General features: G+C 36.3%; 2 protein-coding genes across 3 annotated transcripts in view; both read left to right on the forward strand.

Annotated features, from left to right (window-relative positions):
* Positions 1–7,908, forward strand: part of LOC101023750 (olfactory receptor 4N2) — a 49,857-nt gene extending 41,949 nt beyond the window's left edge. The window contains exons 3-4 of one of the 2 annotated variants that reach the window (XM_017960980.3): positions 1,769–1,998; positions 4,888–7,908. In XM_017960980.3, the coding sequence (XP_017816469.2) occupies positions 1,897–1,998; positions 4,888–5,820 (1,035 nt within the window). In that variant the 5' untranslated portion in view covers positions 1,769–1,896 and the 3' untranslated portion in view covers positions 5,821–7,908. Of the gene's footprint in view, positions 1–300; positions 1,999–4,887 lie in introns of those variants that run through there. The other variant, XM_031668282.1, reaches the window with a different exon arrangement.
* LOC101024101 (olfactory receptor 4K2) overlaps positions 1–20,338 on the forward strand; it is a 190,250-nt gene that overhangs the window by 131,065 nt on the left and 38,847 nt on the right. The window lies entirely within an intron of this gene.

Raw genomic sequence — 20,338 nt, forward strand, 5'->3', positions numbered from 1 at the left:
CCCCCATTAGACCCAAAGAGTCAATACATTAATCTATTTGGTAGATAAAATCTCAGGCTTCTTTTTTTTTTTTTTTTTTTTTTTTTTTTTTTTTTTTTTTTTTTTTTTTGAGACGGAGTCTCACTGTGTCTCCCAGGCTGGAGTGCAGTGGCGTGATCTCGGCTCACTGCAAGCTCCGCCTCCCGGGTTCACGCCATTCTCCCGCCTCAGCCTCCCAGGTAGCTGGGACTACAGGCGCCCGCCACCGTGCCCGGCTAATTTTTTTTGTATTTTTAGTAGAGACGGGGTTTCACCATGTTAGCCAGGATAGTCTCGATCTCCTGACCTCGTGATCCACCCGCCTCGGCCTCCCAAAGTGCTGGGATTACAGGCTTGAGCCACCGCGCCCGGCCAAAATCTCAGGCTTCTGAAAGCTAAGTGACTTTCCAAGAATCACACAATACGTTAATTGCTAAGCCAAGGCATGAGAGTCAGATACATGATTCCCAAACCAGGGATCCTTTTATGTTATTACATTGCCTAAAAAGCTGGCATTCAAATGGAATTTAGAGGTCATTTAATCTGGCCATGTCATTTGATTGACGAATAAATTTTCTGGCTAAGAATCTATACATTTGTTTAGTGCTTTATATACTTATCATCAGCATTAGTATAAATTAAATTTTCTATTATGTTCTCAGCCTGATTCACACTTTTTAGAAAATATAAAACTTATTATTTCATACTTAATTTACTAACCTTGTATAGTTAGTAAGTTATTACTAACTACTAATATTACATCCCTATTTTTGAAATTTTTTATTCAGTATATTTATTAGGATGCTACTAATGAAATTAACTTCCTTTTTTTAGAAAAGGGGAATAATCTCATTTTTATCAGTTTCACTTACAAGCAATATATATATGTGTATATATATGTGTACATACACATGAGTGAATTATAAATTTTCATTTTGTAGACTTAATATTTAAAATGAAAGATGGTGGGAAGCACACATATTTCTCAGTCTTGTTGGGAAAGAAAATGACAATGAGATTTTCTGTTTTGTTTTGTTTTTAGATGTATTAGCAAGACAGGTGTAGGGTAGAATGGAGTAGCCATGAACATAGAGGAAAAGTGGAGACAGTGAAAACATTTTGGAGTGAAAAAACATAGATACATTTAAGGGATAAGAAAGAAAAAATAATAAAGCACAATATTTAAAGAGAACAAAATAAATGAAGCCAGAAAGACACAGAGAGGTGAAAAAGAGCAGGCAACAAATTAACAGGGAAAAGAAATCACGACCAGAATAAAAAAATGAAAATGAACGCTTATTGATGAATAAAGAAAGAGAGAAAAAGAAAAATAAGAAAGGAGATGGAGTAAGCACATAGGATCTCTAAACACCTGGCTCCAGGAGCCCATCTGACTACAGTTCAGACTCCAGCCATGCACACATAGAGTTGCCTGGAGATGTTTCTCTGTCTCCACCCTGCAAATGGTGAACCCTTCTCCTTCATCTTCCCTATTTCTGTAGTGTGTCATCATGGCCAGAAACTGATGAATCTGTGAATTAGCTGAAATGGCAAGAAGGATTAGAGATACAGTGAGAAGGGTATGGTATAGACTTTTGACAGAACTTTCTCTACTAATTTGGCTAAAATAAAACACTTTATTCTGATGATGCCGTCATTTATGGATTTTTTTTTGGTAGAAACTTATTTTATTTTGCTTAGAGGAAGGCTCATCTGATTAGTCTCTGTGTCTCTTCCAACCACCATTTAGAGAAGGTAGAGATACTTCAAAGATGGAAATGGGACAGGGCAGAAAGTTGATCAAGATGCCAAGTAGTACAGAATCCCATCTGTTAAGAAACAGTAGAAAAATAACAGTGAGGCTGGGACACACGCAGAATGGAAGAGCTTATAACCTTCAATTTCAAAGTCCTTCAGAAATCCTCAAAAGTCTCCAGGATATTGTTAAATGCTAACACATCAAGAAATACTTCATTCTATGTGAGTATGTGGGATGCATAAAACATACGAATAAGTACAGTTGATCCCAGAAAAACATGGGTTTGAACCACATGGGTCCACTTATATGTGGATTTTCTTCCACCTCTGCCACCCCTGAGACAACAAAACGAACCCTTCCTCTTCCTTCCCTTCCTCAGCCTACTCAGTGGGAAGATGACAAGGATAAGAACTTTATGATGATCCACTTCCACTTAGTGAATAGTATTTGTATCTTCCTTTCCTTATGATTTTGTTATATTTTATTTTCTGTAGCTTATTTTATTGTAGGAATATAGTATATAATACATAAAACATAAAAATATTTGTTATTCAACTGTTTATGTTACCAGCAAAGCTTCTGATCAACAGGAATCATTAGAAGCTAAGTTTTTAGGGAGTCAAGGTATATGTTAATTTTTTATTGCACAGGGGTTCTGCCCCCTTAACTCCTGCATTGTTCAAGTGTCGACTGTAGAAGGGGCTCTTGATTTAAGGAAATATTTATATAGGCAGATAGTAGAATAAATGTTGAGACAAATGGCTGGCAAAGGGGGGAAAGGTTAAGACAGGAGAAGAAAAGCTCATTTGAAGGACCCACAAAATATTTTTTCCTGTTACAATTAGTGTGTGTTTGTACGTATTTGTGTGCATATGTGTGTATTCATGTGGTATTTGCATATGTATATATGATGATGTGTTAAAGGATGACTTTCATAAATTCCGCCTGTGGCTGCCAGTAACACCCAGAAATTTCTGTATTAACCACTCTATTCTGCTCTAGGGATACATAAAGCAGATAGTTTTAATGCTTCTTAAAATATGTACCTTAAGATGACACTATATAGATGCACTGTCTTTTGGTGTTTGCTTGCTTGTTTGTTTTCATTTTCTATTTCTCTCTTTTTTCTTCCCTCATACTCTATCTTCCAGTCTTTCTTTTCTAGGTACTGTCACAGTAGCATTTTCCGTCAAAGATTTTCCCTTCCTTCTGCACCCCATGTGCTAGAGCACTTATTTATTTATTTATTTATTTTGAGATGGAGTCTCGCTGTGTCTCCCAGGCTAGAGTGCAGTGGCTCGATCTCAGCTCACTGAAAGCTCTGCCTCCCGGGTTCACGCCATTCTCCTGCCTCAGACTCCTGAGTAGCTGGGACTACAGGCGCCCACCACCATGCCCGGCTAATTTTTTTGTATTTTTTTAGAGAGAAGGGGTTTCACCGTGTTAGCCAGGATGGTCTCAATATCCTGACCTTGTGATCTACCTGCCTCGGCCTCCCAAAGTACTGGGATTACAGGCATGAGCAACCGTGCCCTGCCGCTGAAGCACTTATTTAAAACAAATACACCGCTTAGTTAAATCATGTGAAGAATATCCTTTCATATTATAGTTTGTATTTTGTTGTAGGCCAGCAATTTTCAAACTTAAAAAATTTATTCCCATAAGACATTTTTTGACTATATAACCTTAAATGTATGCATATTTATTTATAAAGTATATATCAACCATTGTACTAATATGTTATCCATTATAAATGTTAAAAAGTGAATTTAGAAAAGAATAAAATATTGTGATATGTATAAAATATTATACATCTACTAAATATAGATAAATTACTATGCTCTTCCTATACTTCAGTGGATTATTATGTGCACCTTCTGGAATGAGTATACACCATGAAACAATCTGAATTTTAAATATGAATTTTATTCACAATGCACATTGTTTTCTTTTTATTTAAACAAGGTTGAACTTACAAATCAAAGCAATATGGGAGTGATTTTAGACTAGCAATATTATTTTTAGTTATTCAAATGCAAAAAAAGAACATTCATTCATTAAAGCTGTGATTAAAAAATTCTTTATCTATTTAAACTGAATAGTATACACTTGCCTTATCCTATTACTTATCAAGCAGAGCAAAAAATAAAACTCACTCTAAACTTAAGTAATATAACCACAGGAGCTTTTGTTTTCTCATCTTTGAAATGGAAGAATAAGACTACAGTATCTTTATGGGTACTTACAGTGTATCTATGCTATGATTTTATGAGTTGAGATAAGTTTTATATTTGCAAATTTTATATTGTAGCATATTGTTTGTTAAAAGGCTCTGTCTTGGGTGTCATACTGGGAAGAGAGAAAGAAATGTGTTGAGTTTATTAGTATTTGAAACTCAAAAAGTGCTAAATAACCTGCATGCAGGTGTGGAGTGGCCACAGGAGTGGTGCTCAAACAGAGTATGGCTGGAGCACTATGTCTGTGTTAGGTCAAAAGTGGAGCTACAGCTTGGGATTCTGGTGAACAGTCTGGGAAAAGAGTATACAAGGATATCAGACCAGAAGGAGTATAATAAGTACATTAGATGATTAGTCAGAGGGCAAGGAAGAGAGTTACCAGCTAGGAACTGGAAATTACACAGGAATTGAGGGAAGAAAATGTCTAGGAAGATTTTGGGGTGGTGTGGACAAGGAGAAAAAGGGTCTAATCCCAAGAAAAGAGCTAAGCCTCAAGCACAGTATATCCACAAAAACTCAAAGACTTTCAGATTCAAAGTTAGGCTGTGTCTCCATTAGGAAACTTGAATGATTTAAGAATGTAGGAATCTCAGCAGGGGGGATGCCAGACTCCTAAGGTGGAAAGTGATTCTGTAGAAGCACGTGGTTGAATGGGAATAAAACTGTAGCTTTGAGAACTGTATTTTGTTTTCATTTTAAATTTGGAGAAATTAAGGTAATGGAGTTTACCCAGAATAGGAGAGGGATGGGAAGTGTTGTTTTTAGCTGAAGTACTGTATGTGCCAAATATTTTTTAGCAGTAGAACTAGTATCTAGTTGGAAGACACAGAGACATAGTAATAACAATTAATTCTGCTTGTTAATGTACTGCAGGCCAGGGAAATGGAAAGCGAGAACGGAACAGTGATAACAGAATTCATCCTCCTTGGTCTGACCCAGTCTCGAGATATTCAGCTCCTGGTCTTTGTGCTAGTTTTAATTTTCTACTTCATCATCCTCCCTGGAAATTTTCTCATTATTTTCACCATAAGGTCAGACCCTGGACTCACAGCCCCCCTCTATTTCTTTCTGGGCAACTTGGCCTTCCTGGATGCATCCTACTCCTTCATTGTGGCTCCCAGGATGTTGGTGGACTTCCTCTCTGAGAAGAAGGTAATCTCCTACAGAGGCTGCATCACTCAGCTCTTTTTCTTACACTTCGTTGGAGGAGGGGAGGGATTACTCCTTGTTGTGATGGCCTTTGACCGCTACATCGCCATCTGCCGGCCTCTGCACTATTCAACTGTCATGAACCCTAGAGCCTGCTATGCAATGTTGTTGGCTCTGTGGCTTGGGGGTTTTGTTCACTCCATTATCCAGGTGGTCTTCATCCTCCGCTTGCCTTTTTGTGGCCCAAATCAACTGGACAACTTCTTCTGTGATGTCCCACAGGTCATCAAGCTGGCCTGCACCAACACGTTTGTGGTAGAGCTTCTGATGGTCTTCAACAGCGGCCTGATGACACTTCTGTGCTTTCTGGGGCTTCTGGCCTCCTATGCAGTCATTCTTTGTCGCATACGAGGGTCTTCTTCTGAGGCGAAAAACAAGGCCATGTCCACATGCACCACCCATATCATTGTTATATTCTTCATGTTTGGACCTGGCATCTTCATCTACACGCGCCCTTTCAGGGCTTTCCCAGCTGACAAGGTGGTTTCTCTCTTCCATACAGTGATTTTTCCTTTGTTGAATCCTGTCATTTACACTCTTCGCAACCAGGAAGTGAAAGCTTCCATGAAAAAGGTGTTTAATAAGCACATAGCCTGAAAAAGGCGGGGGGGGGGTGGAAATAGAGTGTAGAATTGTATCTGAAATTGATTTGTTTATTTCCAAGCACTGCAATCATTGAATACCTCCCATTTGTCAGGACTATTCTAGGATCTGAAGAAAGAAATTAATGAGGCAGATAAGGTCTATCTGCTCTCTAAGAGATATAACAAGAGATATAACCTAGTAAAAATAGACCACCATTAAGGTAGAAAATAAACAGCATAGTTTCAGGAAGAGATATTGCTCTGTAAAAACTAAGAAGAAAAGTGAAATGATAAATTGTGACTCTGGATTGGGAGTAACCAATTTGTGTTTAATAATCAAAAAAGGCCTTGAGGAGCTGACGTTTTGGATCATATCTAGATAAACTGAAGAAGCCAAACATGCAAACATTTGGGGCTATAGTATTCTAGACAGAGGGCACAGGTAGTGCAAAAACTCAAAGATGATGATGAACTTGGTATATTTGAGGAATATGATTAAGTCCATGTTACCCAGAATATAGTAATTTAAGGTGAAAATGATTAGATTTAAAGTTGGAGATACTGGTAGTGTCAAAAACATATGGTCTACATAGTAAATATGAGTTTTAATTTTATTACAATAAGAAGCCATTCTGTGGCTTTAAGCAAAAGAGTGATTCCTCTACTGAAGGTTCATAAATGACTTAGGGCTGTAAACTCAAGATTCTATGCAGATACCAAAGAGTTTAAAAATATCATTAAGAGGAAAATATTATATTTGTAAGTGCACTTTGAAAGATATTAAACTACCAATTTTTCTTCCATAAATAAGCAGAGAGTGGCAAAAGAAAGCTGGTTACTTTTATTGAAAAAGGTCACAAAAACATTTTACTTTTTTTTTTCTAGAGCTTCATTATTAATCCTAGCAAATTTTTATGACTTTTAGCTGTATGTTTGACCTTATCGCCAATGGATTTCACTCTAAGTTTAATAATGATAGTCCTTTGGTAGACCAATCAGGATTTTGTGTCAGAGAGAAGAAACCATTCTAGCTATTTTAAACAAAACATCATTTAATATCGAGAGTTAGGTGTTCACAAAATCTCTGGAAAGTGTAAAAGAGTGGACTATAGGCTGGACATCCAGAGAAGCCTTACAGACTAACACAGGTGACCTATGTCGTCAGGGAAGTTGTTCTTGCTACAATCTTAGCCATCTGTTGTCTGTAAAACATTACCACTTTAGCCATGTGCCTGGGATCAAGTTAATGATCCAGAATCACTCTGGACCTATCAAATCACCTTTAGTACAACAGAAGACTCTCCTACTACCTCCCTGCCTAACTAGCTTACTACAAATTCAAATCTCATATGAGTACATTAAATGGGCAGCATCAGAAAAATCTGGAACCCCAAGTGCAAGGAGATCTAAAACTGAGTTTTAAAATATTTTATTTTTGATAATAACCAAAGTTTATACTTATGAATATAAATTATGTACATGGTAAAAATATTCATAGAATATAGAAAAAGTGGTCTGAATCTTCAAATAATCCTTCTCCATTCTCACTCTGTTTATTGTGTTGCTTCCTGTTTTACTGAGAAAGGTAGCAGGTGAGATTTCCTTAATCTCCCATCACTACCACTATATGACCTGCATCTGTGATTAAGTTTCCTTTAACTTCTCCTGAGACTGGGTGACCTGCTCCTGCTCCTACAGAAGTAAACTCTTCCACTTGTGCCCCAGATTCCATCCCCTCCTCTCTACTAAAGGCAATTACTCTGGTAACTCTCCTTTCTCTCATCTATAACATGAACTTTGTCCTCCCTATTGGGTGTAACCTTTAGCATGTAACCACATTTCTTCGCTCCTAAATAAAACCTTCTTGCCACCTTTTCCCCTCTCCGTGTCACTTCATGAATTTTAGGATTTTTGAAAATTTCTTTAAAAAATGATGTTGGGATTTTCACAGAGATTGCATTGAATCTATAGATTGCTTCAGGTAGTGTGGATATTTTAACAATATTAATTGTTCTATTCCATTAATATAGAAAGTCTTTCCATTTATTTGCATCTGCTTTAATTTCTTTCATCAATGTTTTATAGTTTAAGTGTACAAGTCTTTCACCTCCTTGGTTAAGTTTACTGCTAAATATTTTATATTTTGGTTCTAATGGAAATGAGATAAATTTCTTAATTTCCATTTTAGATAGTTCTTTGTTATTGTACAGAAATTGAAATGATTTATTTCTTTGGTAGATTTTTAAATTTATAAATATTTAATTGACAAAGATCAAATATATTCAAAGCATATGAAATGATAATTTGATACACATATACATTGTATAATGATTACCACAATCAAATTAACACATTAATCACCATTCATGTTGTACATTAGTTACCCAGAATGTGTTCATCTTATGGATGAAAATTTGTACCCTTTGATGAACATATTCCCCTTTTCTCTCACTTCAAAACCTCTGACAACCACTGTTTTACTCTCTCCTTGTATGAGCTTTTTCTTTTTCAGATTCTACATGTAAGTGAGATTATATAGTATCTCTTTCTGTGTCTGGCTTATTTCACCTACCATAATGTCTATTAGGTTTATCTATATTGCTGCAAATGAGCAAAACTTCCTTCTTTCTGTGGCTGAATGACAGTCTATCACATATATGTACCACAATTTTTATACTCATTCATCAATTGATGTACACTTGGGCTGTTTCCATATTTTGGCTATTGTGAATAACGCAGCAGTGAACATAGCAGTAGAGTTATCTTGTAGAGATACTGATTTCATTTCCTTTGGGTATATATCTAGATGTGAGATTGCTGGAACATATGGAAGTTTTAATTTTTATTTTTTTGAGGAACTTCTATATTGTTTTCCATAATGCCTCTGCCAATTTACATTCCCATCAATAGTGTAAAAAGGTTCCCTTTTCTCCACATCTTCACCAACACTTGTTATCATGTGTCTTCTCATAGTAGCCATTTCAGTAGGTATGAGGTGATGTCTCATTGTGGTTTTAATTTGCATTTTCCCAGTGGTTAATGATGTTGAGCACCTTTTCATATACATGTTGGCTATTTCTATGTCTGTTTTGGGAATATGTCTGTTAAAATCTTTTCCAGTTGTAAAAATCAGGTTGTTTGTTGTTTTGCTGTTGACTTGTGTACTTCCTATTATGAATATTAACCCCTTATCATACATATGGTTTACTAACATTTTCTCCCATTTGGTAGGTTGCCTTTTAATTTGGTCAATTGTTTCTTTTGTGGTGCAGTGGAATTTTTAGTTTGATATAGTCCCACTTGTTTATTTTTTTGTTGCCAGTGCTTTTGTGGTCATATTCGAAAAGTGATAGCCAAGACTATTGTCAGGGAGTTTTTTCCTTATGTTTTCTTCTGGTAGTTTTCAGTTTCAGGTTTTACATTTAAATCTTTAATTCATTTCCAGTTAGTTTTAGCATATGTTATAAGACAAGACTTCAGTTTCTTTCTTTTGCATGTGGATATTTAGCTTTTCCAACACCATTTGTTAAATAGACTTTCCTTTTTCCATTGCATATTATTGGCACCCTTGTCAAATCTTAGTTGGCCGTATATGTGTGAATTTATTTTTTGGGCTCCTTACTCTGTTCCATCGGTATGTGTCATGTTTTTATGGCACCACACTGTTTTAATTAATATGGCTTTGTAATAGAGTTTGAAACAGTGAGTGTGATGCTTCCAGGTTTGTTCCTTTTTCTTAAAATTACTTTGGCTATTTGGAGTCTTTTATGAATACATACAAATTTGGTTTTGTTTTTCCATTTCTGTGATGAATGCCATTGAAATTTCGATAGGGACTGCATTGAATCTGTAGGTAATCTAATTATTTTGGGTATTTTAATGATATTAATTTTTTAAATTCATGTACATATATATTTACTTTTAATTCTCTTTTTCCATTTATTTTGTCAATGTATTATAGTTTTCAGTGTACAGAGCTTTCACCTCCTTGGTTAAATTTATTCCTAAGTATTTTGTTTTAATTTTTGTAGTTATAAATGGGATGGTTTTCTTGACTTCCTTTTCAGATAATTCATTGTTAGTGTATAGAGATACCACTAGTTTTTGTATGTTCATTTTTTAATCTGCAGCTTTACTGAAATCATTCATTCTAAATTTTTTTTGATGACGTCTTTAGGATTTTCTCTATATAAGATCACGTCATCTGCAAACAGACAATTTTACTTCTTCTTTTCCAATTTGGTTGCCTTCTATTTCTTACCTACTTACTCTACTAGTCCTTTCAGTAATATATTGAGTAGATGTAGTAAGAGTGGGCATCCTTATTTTCTTTCTGATCTTAGAAGGAAAGTTTTCAGTTTTTCACCGTTGAATGTAATGTTAGCTGTGGGCTTGTCATATGTGGCATTTATCGCTAAGGTAAGTTCCTTCTAAGTGTAATTTATTGGAAATTTTTATCATGAAGGATGTTGAATTTTGTCAGTGCCTTTTCTGCTTCTATTGAGGTGATCATATGGTTTTTGCCTTTCATTTTGCCAATGTAGGTATATCACATTTATTGATTTGCATATGTTCAAATATCATTGTGCTTGATAACAGTGAATGATCCTTTTAATGTGCTGTCAGATTTAGTGTGTTAGTATTTTGGCATTTATGTTCATCAGAGATACTGGATTGAACCTTTCTTTTAGTATCCATCTGTGGCTTAGATATCAGAGTAATACAGGCCTTATAAAATGAGTATGGAAGTGTTCCCACCTCTTCAATTTTTGGAAGAGTTTGGAGTAAATTGATATTAGCTCTTTTTCACATGTTTGGTAAAATTTAAAAGAGAATCCATTAGGTCCTGGGCTTTTCTTTGCTGGATTTAATTTTATTCCTTACAGATCTGTTAAGATTTTTTATCTTTTCTTCATTTAATTTTGATAAGTTGTGTCCAGAAATTTATCTATTTCTTCCAGATTATTCAATTTATTATAGTATAGTTGTTAAAACTTACACGAAGTAAGTGTTTTTTATATAGTTTTTGACATATTTATAATGTCATGTATTAATTTCTACAGTATTACAAAGAATAATTTCTCCACTCTAAATTGTTCTTCAACTTAAATTATTCGACTCTTCTTTCTTCTCCTTTTACTCTTGGTAACCAGCAGTCTTTTACTGTCTCTATAGTTTTAATTTTTCCAAAATGTCATATATTTGGAGTCATACAGTATATAACCTTTCAAAACTGGCTTCTTTCAGCTGGCATTATGCATGTAAGATTCATTCATGCCTTTTTATGGCTTGGTAGTTAATGCCCTTTTTATTGCTGAATAACATTCTATTGTAAATATAGCACAGTTAGTTTATTCATACACTCGTTGAATAACATTGTGGTTTTCTCCAATTTTTGTCTGTTAGGGAATGAAGTTGCTGTAAACATTCATGACTGGGTTTTTGTGTACACATGTTTCAAATCAGTTGGGTAAATGCCTAGGAGTATGATCATATGGTAAGGCTATGCTTAGCTTTGTAAGAAACTTCCAATTTGGTCAAGATGTCTGACTAGATGCAGCCAGGTAGAATAGCTGTCACTGTGGGACTGGGATGACTGGCACACTCCTAACAGGTCCTCAAGACACAAACGCTGGGCAGAAGGGAGAGGAAGCTGGGAACCCTGGGTGGGGTGACCGTGCAATGGGACTCACTCCTGGCCCCCAAGAACTTTGGGGGAAAGGGTGAGTTGAACTGGCAGGGAGCAACCCACTTTTGCCATAAGCCTCTGGAATCCCACCAGGAGGAGACCCCTCAACCACCACAGACACAGAGTTGGCAGGGAGAGCTGCTTAGAAGAGTAGTAGGAGCAGCATGCTAGCCGATATGGCGCCCAGAGGGTTTGTTGCAGGAATATCTATAACAGAGCACGGCTAGGGATGCCCATCCCTCCAGGCTTGAGTTGCTTCCATGGGAGACTTTTGCCCTAGGGGAACTGTCGGACATTAATTCTGCAGGGCAGTCTTGCCCATCAGATAGGGCAGATCCAACCTTAGTACCCCCTGATCTGCTGACCCCTCCCAGTGCTCCAGCCTGGCTTTTTTCTGCTTGCAGTGCAGACTCAGGTTCCCTGGGGACCCACATCTTAGTTTCTGCACTGGCAGACCATATGTGATTGGTGGAGAGCTCCAGTGGGGTGGCCCTGAGGGCCATGCACCTGCTTGCGTGCTCCCTACCTCTGCTGCAGCTTCTTCCAAGCCCATGGCTATCTGCCCCTGCCCCCTGACATCATTTGGCTGGCTTGTATGTGTGCAGGTGGATTTTCCCTTCCCTGCCTCACCAGCTTGTGTGAGCATGTGCACCTTGCCCTACCTTTATGCCAGCAGGAGTGCACTCTGCTCCCCTTCCTCTGCCATACTGCCATTGCAGTCAGAGTTGTACTGGGCACAGAGCCCACCAGTCCTGCCTCTGTCAGTGACCTGCCCCTGTGCCAACACTGCCACCAGAATGAAACTAGGCACTGAAAACAATGAACCCTCCCCTGCCCTGAGCAGCCACAAAGGGTGCACACACACCAGCACCCACCAGTGTCCTGCCCCCATACTAACACCACCATCAGTGCGACAATGCACACAGTCACCAATGGGGGCCTGCTGACTCCCCAAGTTATGCTGACTCTACCCCTGCTGTCAATGCCTTCATGGAGGCAGGCATCTCAGCACCTGCTAGCAGTCTGCTGCAGCTGACAAGCATGCATGCTGATCTAATACTGCTGGTGCTGATGAGGGCACCTGTGAACAAGGACAGATTCCCACTGCCACCACCCTACAAAACACTTTGGCACCATCCATCAACATGTAGTGACCAGCAGTCCAGGAGCACCTTAACCCCCACCATCACAGTCTGTTCATAACCTTGAGAAGTCAGAGAACAAAGTAGGGTAGGATACAAGTCCCCCAGAATTAAAACATGCAGTTGGGGAGATGACAGCTGAACCTTGGTCCCCAAAAATCTTCCAGAAATGAAGCCAGTTGACTGACCCCACATTATAACACAATCAAATTCTCAAAGTCATCCAATAGGATAAAAGAAAAAACATCCAAAGGACAGGAACTTCAAAGATTGATAAAACACTAGTCCACAAAAATGAGAAAAAAACCAGTGCAAGAACTCTGACAAGTCGAAAAGCCAGTATGCCTTCTTTCCTCCAGATGCCTCCACCAGCTCTCCACCAAAAGGTTTTAACTGAGCTGGGATGACTGAAATGACACAAATATAATTTAGAGTATGGATAGAAATGAAGAGCATCAAGGTGCAGGAGTATGTTGAAACCCAATCCAAGAAGCTAAAAGTCACAATAAAACAATGCAGGAGCTGACAGACAAAATAGATGGTATAGAAAAGAACATAACTGACCTGATAGAACTGAAAAACACACTACAAAAATTTCATAATGCAATCATAACTATTAACAGCAGAATAGACCAAGCAGAAGAAATGATATTTGTGCTTTAAGACTGGCTTTCTGAAACAAGACAGGCAGACAAGAATGGAGAAAAAAGAATGAAAAGGAACAAATGAAACCTCTGAGAAATATGAGTTTATGTAAAGAGAACAGATCTATGATTCATTGGTGTCCTTGAAAGAGATGGGGAGAATGGCAGTAACTTGGAAAACATATTTCAGGATATCATCCATGAGAACTTTCTCAACCTAGCTAGAGAGGCTAACATTCAAATTCAGAAAATACAGAAAACCCATGTAAGATACTTCACAGGAAGATCATCTCCAGGACACATAATTGTCAGATTTTCTAAGGTTGAAATGAAAGAAAAAAATACAAAAGGCAGCTAGAGAGAAAGGTCAGGACACCTACAAAGGGAAGCCCATCAGACTAACAGCAGACCTCTCAACAGAAACTCTACAAACCAGAAGAGGTTGGGGGCCAATATTCAATATTCTTAAAGAAAAGAAATTCCAACCCAGAATTTTACATCTGGCCAAACTATGCTTCATAAGTGAAGGAGAAATAAGATCCTTTTCAGACAAGCAAATTCTGAGGGAATTTGTTACTACCAGACTGACCTGCCTTACAAGAGCTCCTGAAGGAAGCACTAATAAGAAAAGGAAAGATCATTACCAACCGCTTCAAAAATACACTGAAGTACACAGACCAATGACACTGTAAAGCAACCACACAAACAAGTATGTATGGTAACCAACTAACAGCATGATGACAGGATCAAATCCACACATATCAATACTAACCTTGAATGTAAATGGGCTAAATGCCCCAATTAAAAGGCACAGAGTGATAAGCTGGATAAAAAAGCAAGACCCAATGGTATGCTGTCTTCAAGAGACATGCAATGACACCCATAGGCTCACATGCAATGACACCCATAGGCTCAAAATAAAGGGAGGGAGGAAAATCTACTAAGTAAATAGAAAACATAAAAAATACAGAGATTGTAATCCTAATTTCAGACAAAACAGACTTTAAACCAACAAAAATAAAAAAAGACAAAAAAGGGGATTACATAATGGCAAAGGGTTCAATTCAACAAGTAGTGCTAACTATCCTAAATATATGTGCATCCAGCACAGGAGCACCCTGATTCAAACAAGTTCTTAGAAACCTACAAAGAAACTTAGACTCACACACAATAATAATGAGAGACTTCAACACCCTACTGACAGTATTAGACAGATCATTGAGGCAGAAAATTAATAAAGATATTCAGGACCTTAACTCAGCACTGGATCAAATGGACCTGATAGATGTTTACAGAACTCTCCACCAAAAAGCAACATAATATACATTCTTCTCATCACCACATGGCACATATTCTGAAGTCAGCCACATAATTGAACATAAAACACTCCTTGGCAAATGCAAAAGAACTGAAATTGTAACTACCATTCTCTTGGATCACAGCACAATAAAATTAGAAATTAAGACTAAGAAAATTGCTCATAAGCATAAAATTATATGGAAATCGAATAACCTTTTCCTGGATGACTTTTGGGTAAATAATGAAATTAAAACAGAAATCAAGAAGTTCTTTGAAACTAATGAGAAAGATACAACATACCAGAATCTCTGGGACACAGCTAAGGCAATGTTAACAGGGAAATTTATAGCACTTACCACCCACATCAAGAAGTTAGAAAGATCTCAAGCTAACAACTAAGTGTCACAACTTAAAGAACTAAAGAACCAAGGGCGAACCAACCTAAAAGCTAGCAGAAGACAAAAACTAACCAAAATCAGAGCTGAATTAAAGGAGACTGAGACACAAAAAGAACATTCCAAATATCAACGAATCCAGGAATTAATTGTTTGAAAAATTAATAAAATAGACCACTAGCTAGACTAATAAAAAAGAAAAGAGAGAATATCCAAATAAACACAATTAGAAATGACAAAGCGGTTATTATCACTGACCCCACAGAAATACAAATAACTACTGTAGAATATTTTGAACATTTCTGTGCACACAAACAAGAAAATCTAGAAGAAATGGATAAATTCCTGGAAACATACACCCTCCCAAGACTGAACCAGGAAGAAATTGAATCTCTGAAGAGACCAATAATGAACTCTGAAATTGAATCAGTAATAAATAACCTACCAACCTAAAAAATCCTTGAGCCAGGCACATTCACCTCTAAATTCTACCAGATGTACAAACAAGAGGTGATACCATTCCTACTGAAACTGTTTTATGAAACTGAGGTTTCATGGATAGGAAGAATCAATGTTAGTAAAATGGTCATGCCGTCCAAAGCAATTTATAGATTCAGTGCTATTCCTATCAAACAATGACATTCTTCACAGAACTAGGAAAAACTATTTTAAAATTCATATGGAACCAACGAAGAGTCCAAGCTGCCAACACAATCCTAAGCAAAGGAACAAAGCTGGAAGCAACATGTTACCCAACTTCAAACTATATTACAGGGCTACAGTAACCAAAACAGCATGGTACAGTAACCAAAACAGCATGGCTACAGTAACCAAAACAGACACATATAACAATGGAATAGAATAGGTCTATGATTCATTTGTTCCCGAACTATCTTTTCTCTATTAAATTGCCCTTTCTCCTTTGTTGAAAATAATTGACTCTATTTCTGTGGGTCTATTTTTAGGCTCTGTTTTCTGTTTCACTGATCTACATGTCTATTCTTTCACCAATACTGTGCTGTTATTTTATTTTATTTTTCTTTTAATTTTTTTGAGACAGTGTTTCTCTGTCTCTTTGGCAGGGTGCAGTGGTGTGATCATGGCTCACTGCAATCTCAACCTCCTTTCTCAAGTGATCCTCCTGCTTCAGCTTCCTAAGTAGGTAGTACTACAAGTGTGCACCACCATGCCCAAGTAATTTTTATTTTTTTTGTAGAGATTGGGTATCCCACTATGTTTCCCAGGCTGGTCTTGAACTCCTGGGCTCAAGGCTCAAGTGATCCTCCTGCCTTGTCCTTCTAAAGTTCTGGGATTACAGGCATGAACCACCATGTCTGGTCCATGATGCCTTAATTAGAGTAATTTTATAGTAAGTCTTGATGTCAGGCTGTGTGAATCCTCCAAATTTGTTCTTTTTCTTCAGTATTGTGTTATCTATTTTAAGTCTTGTGTTTTTCCATGAAACTTTTGAGTTAGTTTGTTGGTATCTACAAAACCTCTTTTCTACTTTTAATGACTTCTGTGATTTTTATTGAGCTCATTCTGCTAATACTGGATAATCTCTCTATTGTAAGGCAAGCTGATTGGCAACCTTAAACCCATCTACAAAGTCCCTTTTGGCAATTCAAGTAACATATTCACATTATAATATTGTAAGGTCTTATATATACTTGGTCTATATATAATTTGTTGTTCTCAAGTCCCTTATATTAATTGTCAGTTGTTTTCTGTGCTTCTCCAATATTACTTAGATATTACGGTTTTACAATTTTTTGCAGATTTGATCTTCGACAAAGCTGACACTGGGGAAAGGATACACTCTTCAATAAATGGTGCTGGGAAAAATGGATAGCCACATCCAGAAGAATGAAACTGGACCACTATCTCACTATATACAAGAATCAACTCAAAATAGATTAAAGGCTTAAACATAAGACCTGGAACTATAAAGATGCTTGAAGAAAACCTAGGGAAAAAAATTCCTGGACTTTGGTCTAGGGAAAGAATTTATGACTAACACCTCAAAAGCCACAAGCACCACAAATAAAAATAGACAAGTGGAACTTAATTAAATTAGAAAGCTTCTGAGCAGCAGAAAAAATAATCAGCAGAGTGAAGAGACAACCTCCTGAATGGAAGAAAATATTTGCAAACTATTTATCTGATAGTGGGCTAATACCTAAAATATGCAAAACAAAACAAAACAAAACAAAAAAACAAAACCCAAACAACTCAACAGGAAAAAAAAAATTCTACCGGAAAGTGGCCAAAGGATATAAACAGACATTTCTCAAAAGAAGACATACAAAAGGCCAAAAGATATATGAAAAAATGCTCAACATCACTAATCATTATAAAAATGCAAATCAAAACCACAATGAGATATTATTTTCCCCTAGTCATAATGACTATTGCTAAAAACAAAAACAAAACAAAACAAAATATAACAGATTGAAAAGGGAACTCTTCTACACTGTTGGTGGGAATGTAAACCAGTACAGCGACTGCAGAAAACATTATAGAGATTTCTCACAAAACTAAAAATAGAATTACCACTGGATCCAGCAATTTTACTACTGGGTGTTTACTCAAAGGGGAAAAAAATCAATATATCAGGGGGATACCTGCACTTTTCACATGTTATTGCAGTACTATTCACAATGCAAATATATGAAACCAATCTAAGTGGGGTTTTGGGCTTATGATAGTAAAAACTCAGGGTTTGTGAAGTTGGTGAGGGATTTTGCAAAACTCTTCAAACTGCATGCAGAGCTGTTGACGAGTGAGGATGACAAGGTGGACAGCTCAGCAGCCAGGGATGTGCTGGTGGGCAGGGGCAGTGGCATGATGTGCAGGTGTTCCCAAAAATGTTTGGGGTACTCGGTTCCCAAGTGGTGCTTGGAAAAGGTGATGAAGCTCTGAAATAATTTCCAAGCGTGATCTATTATCATGCCAGTCACATACAAAATACAGAATATTTCATGATGATATCCTGCAATAAAAATCATGAAAAAATAAACCAAAAACAAAACAAAACAACAAAAATTGTGGTGTATATACACCACAGAATATTATTCAGCCATAAAAAAGGATGAAATAATGTCATTTGCAGCAACATGGATAAAACTGGTGTGAAATAAACCAGGCACAAAATGATAAATATCCCATGTTCTCACTTACATGCAGGAGCTAAAATTTTGATCACGAGGAGGTAGAGAGTGGAAAAATAGATAACAGACACTGGGAAAAGTGAGCGGAAAGGGCAGGGGAAAGTATAAAGAGAAGTGCATTAAAGTATAAGATAGGAGGAATAAACTCAATGTTTGATAGCAGAGGAGGATAATTATACTTTAAAAAGTATTGTACTGGAATGACGAGCACCCTAAATATCCTGACTTAATCAATATGCATTACATACATGTAACAAAATTTCACACGTATCCCATAAATTTGTACGAATAAAAAATTGTTTAAGTTAGCTAAAAAAGAAAACATAAAGCAAACAAACAAAATGAAATAATATTTCTAATTATTGACTACTTTAATCTGATTGCTTCACACAAATTTTGAAAATTATTTTGTGAACTCAAAAATATCTCATGGTTTATTGAATTTTGTTTTATAAGAGGGAAAATGTATGCATTGAACAATGTTGTGTTTTTCTCCGATACCACAATAAGTATTTAAATTTGTCAACTTTTTTCTTTTTTAGAATAGTATAGCTTTTGTCATTTATGAACAACACGTTTCTGTTTAAGATTATTTCTATTTACTTTATATAGTCTATCGTTCATCTGAATAGGTTCTTTTTGGTTACATTTTAACATATTATATTTTAATATAATACATATGTAATATAATGTTAAATATATTTATTCAACAATTATATTTAAATTAAACAAGTTAAATATATTTAATACAAATTTAATATAATGTTAAATAAATATATTTAACAATATATTTCAATTAAATAAGTTAAATATATTTAATTGTTGAATAATTTATAAGAAGGTTATTGAATTTATTTGCTCATTTTGAAATTTGCCCTTGTACTGAATGATCTGGATTTACTTTTTAAAATTCTACTTTATAAATGATCTTAAAGTTAAATTGACTTTTTCTTTGTTTTGGTATACAATCCATTGATTTTAGCACATATATAGATTATGTAATCAGCACCACAACCAAGATATAGGACAGGTTACTAATACCAAAAAACTCCTTCACGCTCTCTCTTTCTGAATTATTTTTTATTTCTATTCTTTTCCTGTTTATTCTCTTGCCTTTTCCAGTATTACTCTAATAATAATTATACCTGTTTTCCAGGATTTATACAGTTTTCCAGGATTACTCTAATAATTATTATATATCCTTATTTTTGTTTTACAATAGGACAAATATTTTAGATTTACAGCTAGCCCTCTCTTTCTGTGGGTTTCATGTTCTTGGATTCAATAGTGGATCCAAAATATTAATAAAAAGCAATAAAATAATACAAATTTAGAAAGCAATACCGTATAGCAACTAGTTACATAGCATTTATATTGTATTAGGCATCATAAGTGATCTAAGATGATTTAAAGTATATGGGAGGATGTGTTTAGATTGTATACAAATATCATGCCATTTTAACCCAGGGATTTGAGCATCCATGGGTTTTGGTATCAGTAGGGGTCGTGGAACTAATCTTCTGTGGATACCAAGGGACAACTAGACAACTATTAAATCTTTATACCAGTTTTGTTAATTTTTTTTCAAAAGTTGTTTCCTTTTTCTTCATAGAAGGATAAACATCTTTTTTTTTTTTAAATTTATTTATTATTATTATACTTTAAGTTGTGAGGGTGCATGTGCATAACGATGCAGGTTTGTTACATATGTATACTTGTGTGCCATGTTGGTCTGCTGCACCCATCAACTCGTCATTTACATCAGGTATAACTCCCAATGCAATCCCTCCCCCTCCCCCCTCCTGATAGGCCCCGGTGTGTGATGTTTCCCCTTCCTGAGTCCAAGTGATCTCATTGTTCCAGTTCCACCTATGAGTGAGGGCAATGCGGTGTTTGGTTTCTGTTCTTGTGATAGTTTGCTAAGAATGATGGTTTCCAGCTGCATCCATGTCTCTACAAGGATGCAAACTCATCCTTTATGGCTGCATAGTATTCCATGGTGTATATATTGCCCACATTTCTTAATCAATCTGTCAGTGATGGACATTTGGGTTGATTCCAAGTCTTTGCTATTGTGAATAGGTGCAATAAACATCTTTACGTGTGCATGTGTCTTTATAGCAGCATAATTTATAATCCTTTGGGTATATCCCCAGTAATGGGATGGCTGGGTCATATATGGTACATCTAGT

This window comes from Papio anubis, chromosome 7 (genome assembly GCF_008728515.1).
Source record: "Papio anubis isolate 15944 chromosome 7, Panubis1.0, whole genome shotgun sequence".
NCBI lineage: Eukaryota > Metazoa > Chordata > Mammalia > Primates > Cercopithecidae > Papio > Papio anubis.